The sequence below is a fragment of the Nipponia nippon genome, unplaced genomic scaffold (assembly GCF_047370975.1).
Source record: "Nipponia nippon isolate SJK-2023a ecotype South Korea unplaced genomic scaffold, ASM4737097v1 scaffold_5, whole genome shotgun sequence".
Classification (NCBI taxonomy): Eukaryota; Metazoa; Chordata; class Aves; order Pelecaniformes; family Threskiornithidae; genus Nipponia; species Nipponia nippon.
This window is the reverse complement of record NW_028262369.1, coordinates 47388596-47404565: the sequence shown is the minus strand read 5'-3', so window position 1 is coordinate 47404565 and position 15970 is coordinate 47388596. Positions and strand designations below refer to the sequence as shown.

The 15970-nt window shown below is 35.6% G+C and overlaps 1 protein-coding gene across 1 annotated transcript in view; it reads left to right on the top strand.

Moving 5' to 3' along the window:
- CDC73 (cell division cycle 73) overlaps nucleotides 1-15503 on the top strand; it is a 118627-nt gene extending 103124 nt beyond the window's left edge. Inside the window, exons 14-17 of the mRNA XM_087733017.1 lie at nucleotides 1795-1956; nucleotides 3865-3965; nucleotides 7157-7298; nucleotides 8564-15503. Of these exons, the coding sequence (XP_087589143.1) occupies nucleotides 1795-1956; nucleotides 3865-3965; nucleotides 7157-7298; nucleotides 8564-8600 (442 nt within the window). The 3' untranslated portion in view covers nucleotides 8601-15503. The remainder of the gene's footprint in view (nucleotides 1-1794; nucleotides 1957-3864; nucleotides 3966-7156; nucleotides 7299-8563) is intronic.
- Nucleotides 15504-15970: the final 467 nt, after the last annotated feature.

Here is a 15970-nt window from a genome sequence, read left to right as displayed (position 1 = left end):
TTACATGTACTAGACAGATAAACATAATTTAATTTATAGCTTATCATTTAACATCTGTAATGATTTTTCTGTATTTGCAATACTAGTCAACTTTAATGCACAATTCATAGTCATTTGCAGGATTTTTTTTTTTATTTTGCAGTGCAGTTGTATGCATTTGGACGCACGCTTCAGAAATAGGTTGTGACTTTCTGTTTTTGAAATGCTGTTAAATCATGAAGAGTATAAGGGGGCTTCATCTGTCTATTTATGCTAGGAAAGTAAAATAGTTTTACTTGAAGGTTTATTGCCAGTTTCCACATGCTGCATTAAAACATGTTTGTTTGGGGTTTTTTTCCCCAAAATGCCATTTTCTCATTGGATATAAGATGTTAGCAAAACCTAGTATTTTCAAGTTGACTGAATAATGAACTTTCTCATAATTCATTTTTCATTCCTTTTTTCTATTTTTCCAGCAATAGGAAGTGCAGCCTGCCTGTGTAAACACATTCAAATTGGGGTTTAGTATTCAAATAGAAATAGGTTGAAGAGAACAAATAGAAGTGGTGCAAACAACTTACCCAAAAACTGTAGTAAACTTTTAAAAAGCACCATCTGTACTATAATGAAGAAAAAACTTACCAATTATGTAGAGTACTGTGATTTTAAAATGTAGCACCAACACTCCTGATAACATTTGCAGTTAAGTGAAACATAGTGTTTCTTTTTATCAGAATTTTTGGAAATGAAATGTCGGTGGCGAACTGTTAGTAATGCAACTGGGTGGTTCTGAATACAGTATTAGGAGAACGTGGGTCTGAGCTCTGCTCTTTTGCTGGCCTGGTAGGTGATACTGGTCACATTAGCTTACCTTTCTGTGACATAGTTTTATTTCTGTAAAATGCATGATTTTGTTATCTTTCCTTTTGACAAAATCCACTGAGATTCATCAGTAAAAAGACTTGCACTACTCTCTTATTTATTTATGATGCCAATTTTGAGAACTGTTCTGTGTATTTTATTATTGCCATAAAGAGGCGGCTCTTGAAATGGAATTGAATTTTTTTTTTTTTATGGTGAGGAGCTGAAAAATCAAAGATCTGTAATTCATTGGGGGGGGGGTCACATGTTAAGCATTTATTTTTGTCATACAGAGATTACATAAGACATGAGGATCACATTATCCTTATTTTCCGAGCACTTAATCTATCAGAGAAGCTATTTAGGAAAAAAAAAATCCAGAATTGTAGCATCATACATCATAGTAGCCAGATGAATCATTGATAATGTAAAATCACCATCATCCAAGAAAATAAAGCCTCACTCAAAAACCTTTTTGACCAAAAATCCTTGCTTTCTTGAGAAAACATAATTCTGATGGCTCCAAGAGCAAGAGCTCTAAAATTTGTTCCAGGAAGCTATTGTTTCTCAGTGCCCAAGCTTCCCCACATTACCTTTGATCACTAAGAAGAATGAGTTACAGCCGTTCAGCAGGTTGTGATCTGGCTTTTCTGCAAATGCATTGGGTAAGGTCAGCAAGGAATGCCATGAATGTATAAGAGCAGGCCTGGCTGTAGTTTTGAGGGGCAGAAGACATCTTAGTATGACTGTGTTTATCATAGGGGCTTATGAAATGTTATCCTTAATGGTTTTTGCTGTTCTGAAGGAGTAGTGATGGAGGCTTGGCATAGTGAAAATGAGATGGCTTTGGTGACTGTTGCCAATAATGCAAAGTTCTGATAAAGTTGTTACTTTTCCTGCTGATTGCATCAAATAAATTGCTTTTGTCTACTGAATGTTTCTTTATTCCCCAAGGTTTGTACCATCAGATGAAAAGAAGAAACAAGGCTGTCAACGAGAAAATGAAACTCTAATACAGAGAAGGAAGGACCAGATGCAGCCTGGGGGAACTACAGTCAGCGTTACTGTACCTTATCGAGTAGTAGACCAACCTCTGAAACTTATGCCACAAGACTGGTAAAGTAGATTTCCCCTTTACAAAATTTCTTAATCAGGAGAGTGCAGAATTTGGAGGGGACCAGTAAAATTCTACTAAATTGCATAAAAAGATATGGATAAAGGAATGGATTTGATTGTTAACTGTATAGGAGTCTTTTCTTCAGGTGAAAATAATATGACACTAAACTTCTTTTAAGAAGTTTCTTAAGAAATCCAACACTCTACATTTTAACAGTATGAGCAGTGCAACTATTTTTATTAGGTTTGCCTGAAATGTTCCAGAAATCCCAATAGGAATATTCATATGAGTTTTCCAGTTCGTGATACTGTAGTGTGCAAGTCACTGAAACGTGATCCGAGAGAAAATCCTCCTTTCTCATCTTCTTCCTGAATGAGATCTATTAGAAAGATACATTTGCAGGCCTTCAGCATCTGACATTCTAACTTTTTTTAATAGTTTAAGCAAGAAAGAAAACACATCAGACAGTAAAGACTGAACTGTGGTTTCAGTAGTGAATCAGATTCATTGAATTGGATCCAAGGATGGAAGCTTATTTGTGAAGGGAAAGCCCCAGTTGGGGAAATGGAATCATAGATAGCTTTTAAGAAAAAGCTGCAGATTATTTTGTCTGTAGCCCATTCTTCGATACTATGAAAACATATTTCTCTTTAAGCAGGAAAATTCTGAAGAAACATCTTTTTGTTGTGTGATGTAATGAATTAGGCAACATTTTTACTTCTTCCTCACAAATGTGAGGATTTTAGATATGCACGATGGCATTTTGGGTGGTTTTGTAACTTCCAGAGTAGATTTTAAGGGAGAGAAATACTTTGAAAAGGTCCTGTTCCTAAATTAATTGTTCTCTGTATTGAGAACTTGAACTTATCAGAAATTTGTGGGTTTGAAATTCTGAATATCAAATAGCACTTAATGTTTAATGATCAAACCTTTAAGAACCATCTAAAATGGCTCCTAAAACGCTCCTGACCGAAGAGATGAAGTGGTATGGGGTTTTTTAGCTTTTTTAGGGAGAATCAGATAAAACATGTTAGAAACTAACATGTTCCTGCTGGTTTTTTTCTGTTAGCCATTACAAAACCTGCAACATAATTTTAAATGGCGAAGCTTTAGTCTATCTTTAAACAAACAAACAAACAAAAAAACCCACAACCCAAAACTCTATCTCAATTATTATTTTCCATTTGGGATTTGGTAGACTTTGTGATTAATTAAATTTGGGAATTAGATTAGGAAGGTAATTACTTGTTGTAGTAGGTAGGAACCATGGTTGGATGATGTAAGTATTCAAGAAAAAGACCATATGTGGGAGGGCATTTATTCTCAAAGGTTTGGTTTGGTTTGTTGTTGGTTGTTTTTTTTTTTTTTTTATTTTATTAATGTAAAAGCTTCATCTTAGTCACAAATTTATTTTCTTAGACCACAGGTAGTGGTTACATACCCTTGCAATAAATGATGCACTTTGAAACTGGAGGCAGAAAATTAACAGCTATCTCTTTTAATAAATTTTTAGAATAGAAGTTAACAGTATTCAGAATAAAGGCCTTTAAATTGATGCATCTCAGTTACCAGTGTTATTCATAGAAGATTCTCTCTAAAATGTTGGAGTGCTTTTTAAAAGCAAAATAATAATGACCAGAAATAAACACTGTTTGACTTCTTATAAATGTAACATGAGAAACTGGGCTGCATTCTGCAAAGGGGCGGAGCTAAAAGTTCAGAAAAATCACATGAAATTTTTTTTTTTTTTTGGCTTAAGAGAGCAAAAACAGTTGCGCTGGAGGTGTGGTTGTTAAATGTGCTATACTGCTGTTACTAAAATAAGAAACTCTGCTAAGGTATATTGCCTGTAATGTAATTTAAATGCTCAAGGCCATCAACGTGTCCATGTCTTTCTGTGTTCGTAGGGATCGTGTGGTGGCAGTGTTTGTACAGGGTCCTGCTTGGCAGTTCAAAGGCTGGCCTTGGCTCTTGCCTGATGGATCACCTGTTGATATCTTTGCAAAAAGTAAGGGGTTTTTTTTGTTGTTTTAAGTGCTTGGGGGGTTGTTATTCTGTTTGGGTTTTTTTGTGGGGTTTTTATGCTTATCGTAAAGTACTGCCAAGTACTGCCAAAGTCCTGTTGGACTAGCATGGTTGAGAAGACCGGCGCTTAGGTCTTTGCACAGATGGCAGGTATTAATTTGTCCTCTGCAATTCTTCTGTCCTGACCTGTGGAAGCTCACAGAAATCTTCTCAGAGCTGTCGTCTTTACAAGAGGTTCAGAAATAGCTAGTGTATAAATTTATTTTCCAGGCTTCTAAAAAAAGGTGAAAAGACAATGTATATTATAACACTTCATAGATAACAGGTTTACAGGCTGTCTTCAGATCTCATTACTATTTTGAACAGAGGATTAATCACCTAGTATTTCACTAAGAAAGCTTTACAAATATGATCTGGTGTCTGACAAAAACTTGAAAGTTTAATAAGATACAAATACTTTTAAGTTACGAACTAGATGTTACCACTGTATAGATCTGAACAGGTTTTTTGAGTTATCACAATTTTGCCCAGTATGCTTTGAGACACACTGCACTTTTCTGGCACAGTTCACTCTTCCGACTGTAAGGTGTGTGATAATATCTAAAGAAACTGTCGGATTCTGTTCTCTTGCGTCATTGTGAAGCTGCCTTAGAAAATAGCCCTTTTTATAGTGTGCAGTGGTTTCTGAGCTACAGATTTAAAAAAACCAAACCAACGCATACACACAAAAGAAAAACAAACAAACAAACAAACAAGAAAACCCCACAAAACCCCACCACCCCAGTCAGTGTGATGAGGAAACAAGTTTGATCAGGCTTTATGCATGCGCATATTTGGTATGTGAAGGAGAAGCCCGAAAGAGAATGCTAGTCTGGTTAGGAGCAAAAAAAAAAAGAGAGCAGTCAGACGGAAGGCTAAGGATGTATCTGTGAACAAGAAAATAGAATGAGTTGCTTAAGGGGGCATTGAGAATGAACAGGGAGAGTGAAAGAGCCTGAAAGCCAATGTAAAAGAAAAAAATACACCACAGGAGAAATTTTAACAAAAGAGACTAATAAAAGAAGAAAATAACACTTCAAAATGAAGATATAGAGAAAATAGAAATTGTGAAAAGCAAAACCAAGACAAATGCTGTAAACTATTTAAGGTCTAGCTAGCAGTTGCATGCTAGTTCCTATTAATTTTAATATTATGTACATATAAATGTATAGAGGGCCACAGGAATGGTTATGACATGCTTTGACTTTTTTGAAGTCTTCACTATGCCAAAAGATCAAAATTATAGCCTGCATAGTTCAGTCTGAAGGTGTACAAATTCTTACATTTTTTAAGAAGGATATCTGTTCTTACTTGACTTGTAAAGATACATTGAAATGGAACTTTTTTAATTTTAGAAATGCATTCGTAGTTTCAAAGCGAGGTATTTTAAAAATATTTTCCTGATAAGAGTATCTCTAGGGCTTTTCCTAATGACTTTGCTCACTCCTCAAAATAAAAACAGTGTAAATGGAGAGATCACAGGCAATGTCAGTCTGGTTGTATGTGTTTACCTTTTCCTGAAGCTGTTGCTGTGCCCATATTTATAGTCTTCAGTAGTCTTCATAAATGTGGTTTCTGGGATCTGCAACAGTCATTGTTTCATATGCAGTTTGCATTTCTTCATGTAAGTCACTGGGTCCATAGTGATTAACAAATATTCAAAGCTTATCACTGTCATTTTGGAAAACAAGCAGGTAGCTTACCGTAAAGAATTCCTCAATAAAATTTGTATTGGACCAGTGCCTGTCAAACTGGTTTTACTTGTTCAATTGCTGTGTCACATAGCATTTTGTTAGTTGAGTCTCTAATTTGTTCTCCTTAGTTTTCTTTACACGTGATCTGAGTGTTTAAAGTTCACATAGCAAACAAGCTTATTTTTGCATCTGCAAGTGAATGGTTCAGATGAAGTTTTGAATGATGTCACTTTAATGAACAAATATTTAATTTTGAATACCATTTTAAAGGTCTTGCTGCTAGAGCTCATTAGTGTGCTTTAATACTGATTTGTTTCAGATTCAGAAGTGGGTTGTCTTCTGCTCAGTGTTGTTTAACCTTAATGCAGAGGCTCTGTCAGGTGTTGATTTAAGTTTTCTGTAAGTGCCAGATGATCACTTCTTCAGTTTGTTAATTGAAAAAAAGCTAATTTCAGGTGCTAATCTTCTAGAAAGCTGCTAGATATATCATTTTATAGATTGACCTGTATCTGGAAAAGTGGACTGATTTTGGTGTTATTTATTTATTTTAGTCATTTGGCTAAAATTGTGGGTGGATTTTGTGGAAGAAAAAATGAAAAATGTGGTACCAGAAAAGATATGACCATGGCATTAAAAATAACTAGTTTCCACAAGCCTGGTCAAATGCTTCTGCTTTAGTTCTCCAATAATATCCAAAATAGAAAATGCATCAAATTGGTTACCAGATAGGAATTGTACAAGACTTAAATACTTTGCACTGGATTGTGTCAAACCTATGATTTGGCTAAGGAAATCAAGAGGAATTGTAAGAAGATTTTAATACTCACTGTGTTAATGCTTTAGGCTTTACATAATTCACATGTGACAATACTTCCCAAGAGCAAAATAACTATTAATATTTTGCCATTTTTAACTGAGAGCTAGATCAGGGGAAATTGGCAGTTACTAAATTTCTCAGAATGCTTCATGTAGCATTTGGGGGTTACACTGGCATTCTGCTGTCAGTCTTCCCAGACTTTCAGGAAACAGCCAGGCTTCCTTCTCAATGGTCTCAGAAATGCCTTTTTTTTTTTTTTTTTTTTTTTTAGTTCTTGGACAGTTCAAAGATTTTCAGAAAGAACATCTTTGTTTCCCAAAGAAAATGTGCTTGAATTGGGAATGGGTTTCTTCTATTCTCCTGGAACCTGTGCATCTAAAAATAGGGGCTGCCCTTTCACTTAAACCTGTAATAGCACGAGAGCCTGATAGTGGCCACCAACCACTATGTTTAGCTCTGTGCCCTTTATTAACTAGTTTACTTTCTGGAAGGATGGGCTCACTAATTTTGTTCTCAGGCTCTATTCTGAAAAAAGAGGGGTAGGGTGGGAATTCTTTTTGACTAGTTATTAAACACTGTAAAGTCATCATGTTTGTATGCTAAATGTTTTCCTGTTTCTTGTAGTTAAAGCTTTTCATCTCAAATATGATGAAGTACGTCTGGATCCAAATGTACAGAAATGGGATGTAACAGTGTTAGAACTAAGCTACCACAAAAGACACTTGGACAGGCCAGTATTTTTACGCTTCTGGGAAACTTTGGACAGGTATGTTTCCTGTTGGAAATCCTTTATGCTCGTGCTTTTATGATGTTTGGTGGGAATGAAAAGTTACGGCCACAAGGGAATTGTTTACAACTTAGACATCTGAACAATGTTTTAGCTTGAAAATACTGCTTATTTAGACTTCCGCTGATGATACAGTTAAATATACACCACCATATTTTATTATAAACTAGAAATAATAATCTCCACAGTGTAATATGCATGGATTTAAAGGAAGGGTGGTTGCCATTAAACATTAATTAGTGCCACGTTTCCCCACCTCCCGTTGGGCAGAAGGAAAGGAATGAGAACAAGCTAGGTGGTAGAGAGTTTTCCTTTGTTCCCCCAGCCCCTCCCGTTGGACTGCAGTTCTGAGCTTACAAGCTCTCCTCCTTTCTCTTTCCACCTCACTAGATGACAGTCTAGAAAAGGTGAGAAACTACCTTAAGATAAAGAGCCACAAAGCATTATCTTATCCTGATGCCCTGAGTCCACAGCACTGGGTAGAAGAGGAAGGAAGTCAAAAAAGATATGGCACGTAATGAGTTTTGGACTAGTGATTCTTCGGTGTCTTGGGGGCCTTCCAGGTACTTAGCCCTGCCTTTTGTGAGAAGTGAGGGATGGAGGAGCTCTGTGAAGAGCAGCATTGCTTCTGACTCTGCTTCTCTGTGGTTCAGAACCCTCTCTGAATGGGAAGTTCATTGCAATACCTTTTTCATGTAGAGAAAAAACTTTCTTACCATGAAGCAGTTGAAGAAATATAGGGGGAAGGGAGAAGCCCGTGCATTTCATGAATGTTTAGTCTTTTCATGTTGATTGCATAGCAAACTGCCTGAATGATTGAGTGAACTTCAAAAAGAAAAATCCTATGGGAATTGTCAAAATAATTCCAAGCATCAAACTTTCTATGACTTCTTATTTAAAAGTCTCAGCTAAACTATATATCTGAATTTCCAGAATGAACTAGAGTTATCTTTAACAACAATCTTCCAGTGTTAGAAGTTGTGTGACACCTTGGAAAACATGAATTTTCTTCGAAGCAAAGGTTTTAGCTGACTGTCTTTTAGTGGGACAAATACTGTGCATAATACAGAGCTATATGGCGTATAAGACATTGCATCTCTTCAGCAATTTGCTAATTCTCTAAAAATTTTGTTTTAACAAAGTCTGTGCATATTGTTCCTGAGAGTAAAATTTCTGTAAATACCAAAAGAATAGTAACATTGTTTTCTGGGGTTTTTTGTTTTGTTTTGTTTTTTGTTTTTCAGGTATATGGTAAAGCACAAATCTCACTTGAGATTCTGAATCCTTCAGCTGCCATTTATTTCCTGAAGCATGGATTGAGAAAAATGAACGGGGCTCCAGTTCGGAGGCCAGAGCTCGCACTATATGATATGTCAAGAACTTTACAAATGAAGAAGAGTCACAGTTTAAACTTTTTATAAAATCTTGTTTGGATGCTTCATGCTATGGCAGGTTGATACCTGTTGTTATTCAGAAGCAAAGGGGTTTTGCTTAAAACTATTTTTTTAATGTTGTTAGCCTTCTAGTCTGCAATCCAAATTGTATATTTTGATAGCAGCAGTTTCTTCTCTGTTTTGTTAAATTAGCCACATTTTTAAATAATGTGTTTTGTTCCTTATTAGAAAATAGATTGATCTTCACTGCAGGTTACAAATGTGTGTGTGCGTGCGCGCATGTGCGCACATGTGTGTGTATATATGTGTGTGTGTGTGTCTATATATATATAATGTATAAAAAAAATTATAGACACACTTACGCACACATAGATGTTACTAGGCTTTCTAAACCACTTAGCTTCTGAGCTTAGTTTTGGTTTTCTTTGCTTATTGTTTCACTTACTGAAAATATTTTGTTGTGAATGATATTACATTTTAGTCAATAGACTTGCAAACTGAGCGAAGTGAAAATTGTTTTGGATAAATCAAAATGTCAACCTGTATATGTATATTCTGTCAGTCTTTGTTGAAAAAGGGAAGATGAAAAATCTAGAAACACTTTTTTGGATTTGTAATGTCCCAGTTTACTAAATCTTTAAACTTTATTATAGGAATACCTTCAAGTCATGTTAACTTTAAATAGCCATTCTCCACACAGGTCTCTTTATTTAAACTGAAAGTGTGCATGTGTACATTCCCATCTATCAAAATACCTTTACGTATGAGTCTAAATGTTACATAGATTAAACAATGAATAGAGAAGGAGAGAGTTTGGATTTTTTTTTTCCTGAAACAGCCACCACAAGGAATGAGTAATTTTAACTTCTTTGCATTTATACCTCTAATACCACCTCTCATACTATTTTTTGTGACAAAAGTAGCCCAGACTATGTCTACAGGAGTTGTAATTTTCTGAGATGAGTGGCTAATATGGTCTCCTAACAGTCCTGCATTGGCATGGAAAATGAGCCTACTCCAGTTACCAAAGAACAGATTTGCTTGATCTACAGTATGAGTATAACTGAGGCCAGAAGACCCTGGTGTTTGTATGAATTTATGGTATCTCTGTATCTATTTAATAGCATTAAGTTGATGTTGCATACCAGTGGATGTAGAGAATGATCAAATACTGTAACACCCGCATGAATTTTTTTCTGGGATAGAAAATACATGTTTATATTCCTGTTCTTGAAATTCCAAACCATGGTTTTTTAATATACTTTACATTTAAGGTTTGATGAAAGTAAAATGTTCTACCTATTCTTCTTTAGTTTTGCTTTTTATTTGATGTTACCTTCATTTTTAATAAAACCAGAAGGCACATCTCCTTAAGAGGTTTTTAAAACTATGTCTTAAATTTGAGGACTGTGAGGTCTGACTTTTAATTATGTGTTTCCATCCCTGCTGTATCGAGACTACTATTTTTTAAATGGTTTTAATGGAAATGTAAAAAACCACCCAAACCACCAAACAAAACCAGCCAGTGACTCCAAGATTAGAAGTTGAGACTGGATTTTTGAATGGATTCTGTGAAGTGACTGAGAAGACCAGGCGATGTAGAACTGCTAGAAGCATTCCTATTTGTATGGGCAGTTGGTCAGTACCAAATGACTGTTTTCTCCCAATACTTAAGCTTACTATAAATGTATCTATGTCATACATGAGTGAGCTAAAAACTTTCAATACTTTGTTTTAACCTGTACTGTAATTAGAAAAGCTGTAATGGCTATCAACACAGCAATTGCTACCATGAGGAAGTGGTTCAACTTAGGGTACATTACTGCTTTAAATAGTGGGATATCATCTATGGTTTGTGTAACTCTTGAACGTTTCCAATTAGAAATGTAATTTTTTTTAGACTTGGTACTTCATGGCCCATGCAGTTTTAAAGAGACTTCTGCAATGGGCAGCAAACTTAAAAAGCAAATTCTGAAGAAATGCGTGCTTCATGTGCACTGTGATATACAGACTATATAGCGGTCTTAAAATAGGCAAGGTCCAATTATCTTTTCTCTGTCCTGTATTTCACTTGTGTTTTAAACGCATGTGTAATCCCAGGTCCAATATTGTATACAGGAGATGGCTTGATTTCAATGTAAATTTTTGTGTATATATTGGGAGTAACTCCTCTGAAACTAATGAAGTTACATGGATGTGAAACTGGCAGAAGAGCAAAATCCATGAAATCTTTGTATGAACTGTGCCATTTTTTATGGATGGAGCATAGACCTTTAACATCTTAGAATTTTGTACTTGCAAGCAATTTACAACACAAGTTGTAAAATATGTATTTGTGAAGGAGTTGGCACCTGATCGTGCATATTTTTGTCAGTCATAAAAGTAGTGATGTTTATAAAATGAGCCATTTTGCAATCAGATTCCTGCTGACATTATTGGAAGTTTAATTAGGTTGTCAGAATAGCATTCCTGCTGCCTTCATAAATAACTGCACATAGATTATGAAACTACTTGGACTTAAAAATTTAGCCTTGCAGCAGCATTTTGCAACACAGCTGGAATTTTAGACACTTATGCTTAATTTATCTACAAGTTAATGTAGAGTAATAAAGAAAACCAATACAAAGAACTGGGGAAGCTGGAGGATCAGACATCTGTTTCAGTGAGCTGCATTCTTATTGTTGAGCAAATTTGACGCACTACTTAGAGGTGTATAAAGTATGTAAATTGTACTCAATTAAAATGTATAACTAAAACTGAGCTACTTCACTGACTGTAGTTTATTGAACAGTAGAATGATACTCGCATGGGAATCAGATATCAAATTGGCTGTTTCTATTAAACATCTGAAGTGTCCTAACTCTACACTGTTTCATAAGTACAAGGTGAACGAGATGAAACAAGATAAAACAAGATGAAAACTGGTTTGAAGTCTGCTATTGGGCTCCCGTACTATCAGCAGATTATTTCTTTTAGTAGCAAGGTTATAGGGGCCAGTAGAGATATCTGAAGTAATGATTTTATATTAAAACCTAAAATACCTATGATTTATACTGTTTGAGCTTTCTGAATGCTACCCTGAACAAAGCAGACAAAGGGGGAATTTTTTGTAAGGTAAAGTAGGGCAACCGCGGGGACTTGCATACCTGAAGAAATTGCAGATCAGCATCCTCAATTGAGTAGGCTCTGCTATTTAGTTATTACCTGCAAATTTTTGTAGCAAGATAGTTTCAGAAGTAGGTACTAAAGTCAGTGCTTGAGCTAGACAATTTATAGAACTGTTCTGCAATGCTGTAAACCTTTTTATTTCTGAATACAGAAGAAAATGTAGATAGCAGATTGTGTGTTAAGTTGCCCTCGATCGTAAGTTGAACTATTACGTGATATCTGACAAATAAGCCTTTATCAGAACAGCAAATTTGGTTTTGGCTTTCATTTGATATGCAGTCAGTGTATAAAATATTACCATTCTCTGCAGGGACCTGCAAAAGTAAGGTTTATTAGTACAGCTTTCATTCTTTTGCTGGTGAAATATGCACTTAGTTGCTAATTCTTGCAAACACTATGCGGGGAAAAAAAAAAAGCTGGTCAAAATTAATGGCTTAGTGACTTTAAAATTTAATGTCATGAATGCATTTTAATTCAAAAGCCATAACTAATGTCAAGTACTTTATTAGAGCAATGTGTTCATGAAAAATTAAAATCCCTGCCTGAAGAAACTGTTGGCCAAGTAGGTTACAGTTCAACTAATCTGTGGAAAAATGTGCCACAAACTGGAATCTCTGAATGTCATATTCCGAGTTGCTCATTTGTTACTTAACTGATTTTTTTGAAGAGAGATGGCAGTTTTGCTTTCGTTTTCTGAACAGTTACATACTTCAATAGCAATTGTGTAGTTTACCACCGTTGGTTTGGCTTTACCCTAAGACTGTTAACACGATACAACTACTCTGAGGCAGTGATTGAAAACAGATCACTTTAAGTATGAAGTTGTTTAAGTGGAGCTCATGCACTTGACAAAGATAAAGATGGTTTCTTAATGGAACTATGATCCAGTGGGTAACATCGAGTCCATTGTTCAGCTGCCGTTGACTTGTCTGTAGATTATTCTCCTCAGTGGTGATGCTATCATAGAGGGCAAGTTTGAGAATAATGAGATTTAATCAAGCAAAATTCATTGGTAGGTAGTACACAGTGACAGGTCGTGCATCCAGGCTGATTTACTGTGTTAATTTTTCTTTAAACAAAAATTTTATAATTTTTTAATGCAAATGCAAAGAACAATCTCAAATGTTTGAAACTTTATTGCAGAGACTAGTTCACATGTAAAACTGAAAGATATGAGGTGGTACATAAAAGCTGTAAGAAAAATATCTTGGTTTATGGTTTTTATTTGCATCTGTAAATTCTTTTGCTCTAGTTTGTTTTATTTCACATTCGGAAAAACTGGTTATTTGTTTCACAAGGTTCCTGCATGTATCGCTGAAAACTGTCAGAGGTAAATCTGTAGCTGCAGTTGTTTGAAAGTTTGGTTAAATGAGTTTGTAGATTATAAATTCTGGCCTAACTCTGTCAGTGGGCCCAAATTTTAACAGTCGTTTTGAAAGCTCGAGTTCAAATGAAATCTTATAAGAATCTGATGCGGACAGCCACTATCGAATGAAAGGAGAAGACAAACTTCTCATGAGGTTAAACCTTTAAACTCTCAGATAACTATCATAAACTTGTGGTTAATGACTGTTTCGATAAATCTTAAATTTTGGGGTATGTCTTGTCACTTGACCTATTATTTAAGATCTGGACTATATTACTGATGTTTTTACGGAGTTATTAGTTTAGTATCAGCTCAAGTCCAACTTTTGAAAATTCTTAGCGAAAATATCTTGAGAACTTTCAAAGGTGGGATGACTTTCTAAATGCGGTAGTCAACTTAACCATGAAAAAAGAAACAAAAAAAGCATGTTTCTTTTGTTCCTATCAGTCAAGACCCACCCTGTAGTTCCATAATACTGAATGGATTTTTTTTTTTATCAGTGAAATAGGATGTAAAAAGTACCTAAAGAAACTGCTTCTGATTTTTCACTTGTTCCTGCCCTCTTGAAATCCTACCCAGGAGACCCATGCAGCCCCTTATCTTCTTCCCTGATTCATTCTTTCTGCTTGTGTCTCCCAAACTGGGACTGTTCCTAAACCTGCAAGCTTTCTGTGGATCTCAGCTTAGTGCACATCCATGAATTATTCCTCTGACCCATCTTCATCAGTGCGCAAACAGGGCAATGGAAGCACAAGAAGCACAAGCTCCTCCCTATTACACATGAAAGAGTTGGTTACAAACTTAAAAAAAAAAGCACATATGACCTACTGAATACTTCATCATGCTTCTTTCTAGTTTAGTTTTGACCTGTAGTAATGGAGATTTGAGGTTTTGAAGGCATACTAGTTATTATTTCCTTTATTATTTTTATGTCTCTAGTTATTCTCCAAGGATCTTTAACTGTAGATTTGTCCCTGTTACTGCCGATAAGTATTAGGAGCAGAATGGTGTATGATTATCCTGAGCTCCACCGAGTTGAGTCAGTCTTAACCTGAGACTGAATGAAAACTAAACAATTACCTGACAGCCTTTGTTTGGCAGCTGGCAAATGATTTCGGGAGCACCACACTATTTTCTTTGTTGCTGATTTTGTGAGAGACAGACCTAATGTGACAAAATTATGAGCAGTGAAGAAAATAAAAAAATTATTCTTTTCAGATGCTATTCAACACTTATTATAGTCAGATCTACTTACAGTTTCCTAAGAATTGTGAGGTGACCACAGCAACTAACACTGATCCCAAGAGCAGAAAGCATGGATTTGATTGTTTTCTAGGGCTATGAGTTACTGATAAATTTTGCAGGGTGCCCTTAAAAAGTTCAGATGGTCAGAAAAAGATGTAACTGAATGGTACCTCACCAGTTGCCTCTTTGTGTGTAGTGAGATATCTCAGCTGACCCCTTCCTTAATTCAAGTGTTCCTACTCATGGTCACTGCAGTGAGGAAGGAGGTGGTCTTTTACATACTTGGATCCCCTATTGTGGAGCTTGTTTTGGCTGTCTACCAGGTGTTCTTCATTCTGGTATTCTTGAGAATGGCTGTCTTGATTTTCTTGATGCTAATGTGCTACTGAAGGTATGCCTGTGGGTTTTAAAAAAGATGTAACCCAAATGAAGGGAATAAAACTATTCAGCAGTGCTCCACTTGTTGTTATGACAAACATCACTGCTGAAGATCCTGCAAATAACACAGGTGTTAGAGTGGAAGATTAATTTCATTACTTCAGAATGTCATGTGTAGCCTATTTATATGGTAGGTATTTTCAGCCATTCATTGACCTAACTTTGTTTAAAATCGCTTGTTGCATCTTGTGTGAAAGGTAGATTGCAGGTTCCACTGGAGAGAGGAGATCTTTTTATTCTGTAATAAAACTTGTATGAAAGAGCCTCTGTTTTATGCATGATGGAAGCAATTAGTCAGGTTGCTGAAAAGTTGCTAAAAGGGGAATAATGGGATTAAAGATGAAAAAAACAAACAAAACCCAAAAACCCCACAAACATAGAAAAGCTTCCTAAAGTGAGATTACTAAACTGAAATACGTTTACAATTCATTGTGAAGTCTGTGTAGATCGAATTTATTTCTGTGTTCGGTGGATTAATGCCCTAAATTACCTTCCCAATGATCTTGTTTTAGCTTTATCAGATTGAATTATCCACAAATTCATTCAATGATATAAAATCTCTCTTGAATTTGATTAATTTTCGCTTTTAATCTTCTGGATTTTTCGGGCTTTGGTCAGTACCTGTTGGTCTGTTCATCTAGCCTTTTCTTTCCCCCAAATATCTAAGGCAGCTGGATGATCTTGTAAGTACAAAATTAAGTACGAAATTACAGTTAATTATGTGTTTATATGCATGTACATTCACGTTATTATTCCATTGAGAAGAAATGTGCATCTCGTGATGCGTGTTGTAATTTTTTACATCGTTACTTTTGTAATGTGTCAAAATTAAAGATCTCCATATGTTGAAATTTTTTTCAGAACAAATACGACATTTGGCCATACAACATGAGACATTAATCAATATGGTAACTAAGCTACATAAGAAATTATGGGTAAGGAGAACTCTGCATTTAATAATTTGCCTCTCGGGAGGCTTATTTTTACACTGATGCAGACTGAAGAAGCTGTGTTCTCTGGCCATTCCCAAAAGCAGGAAA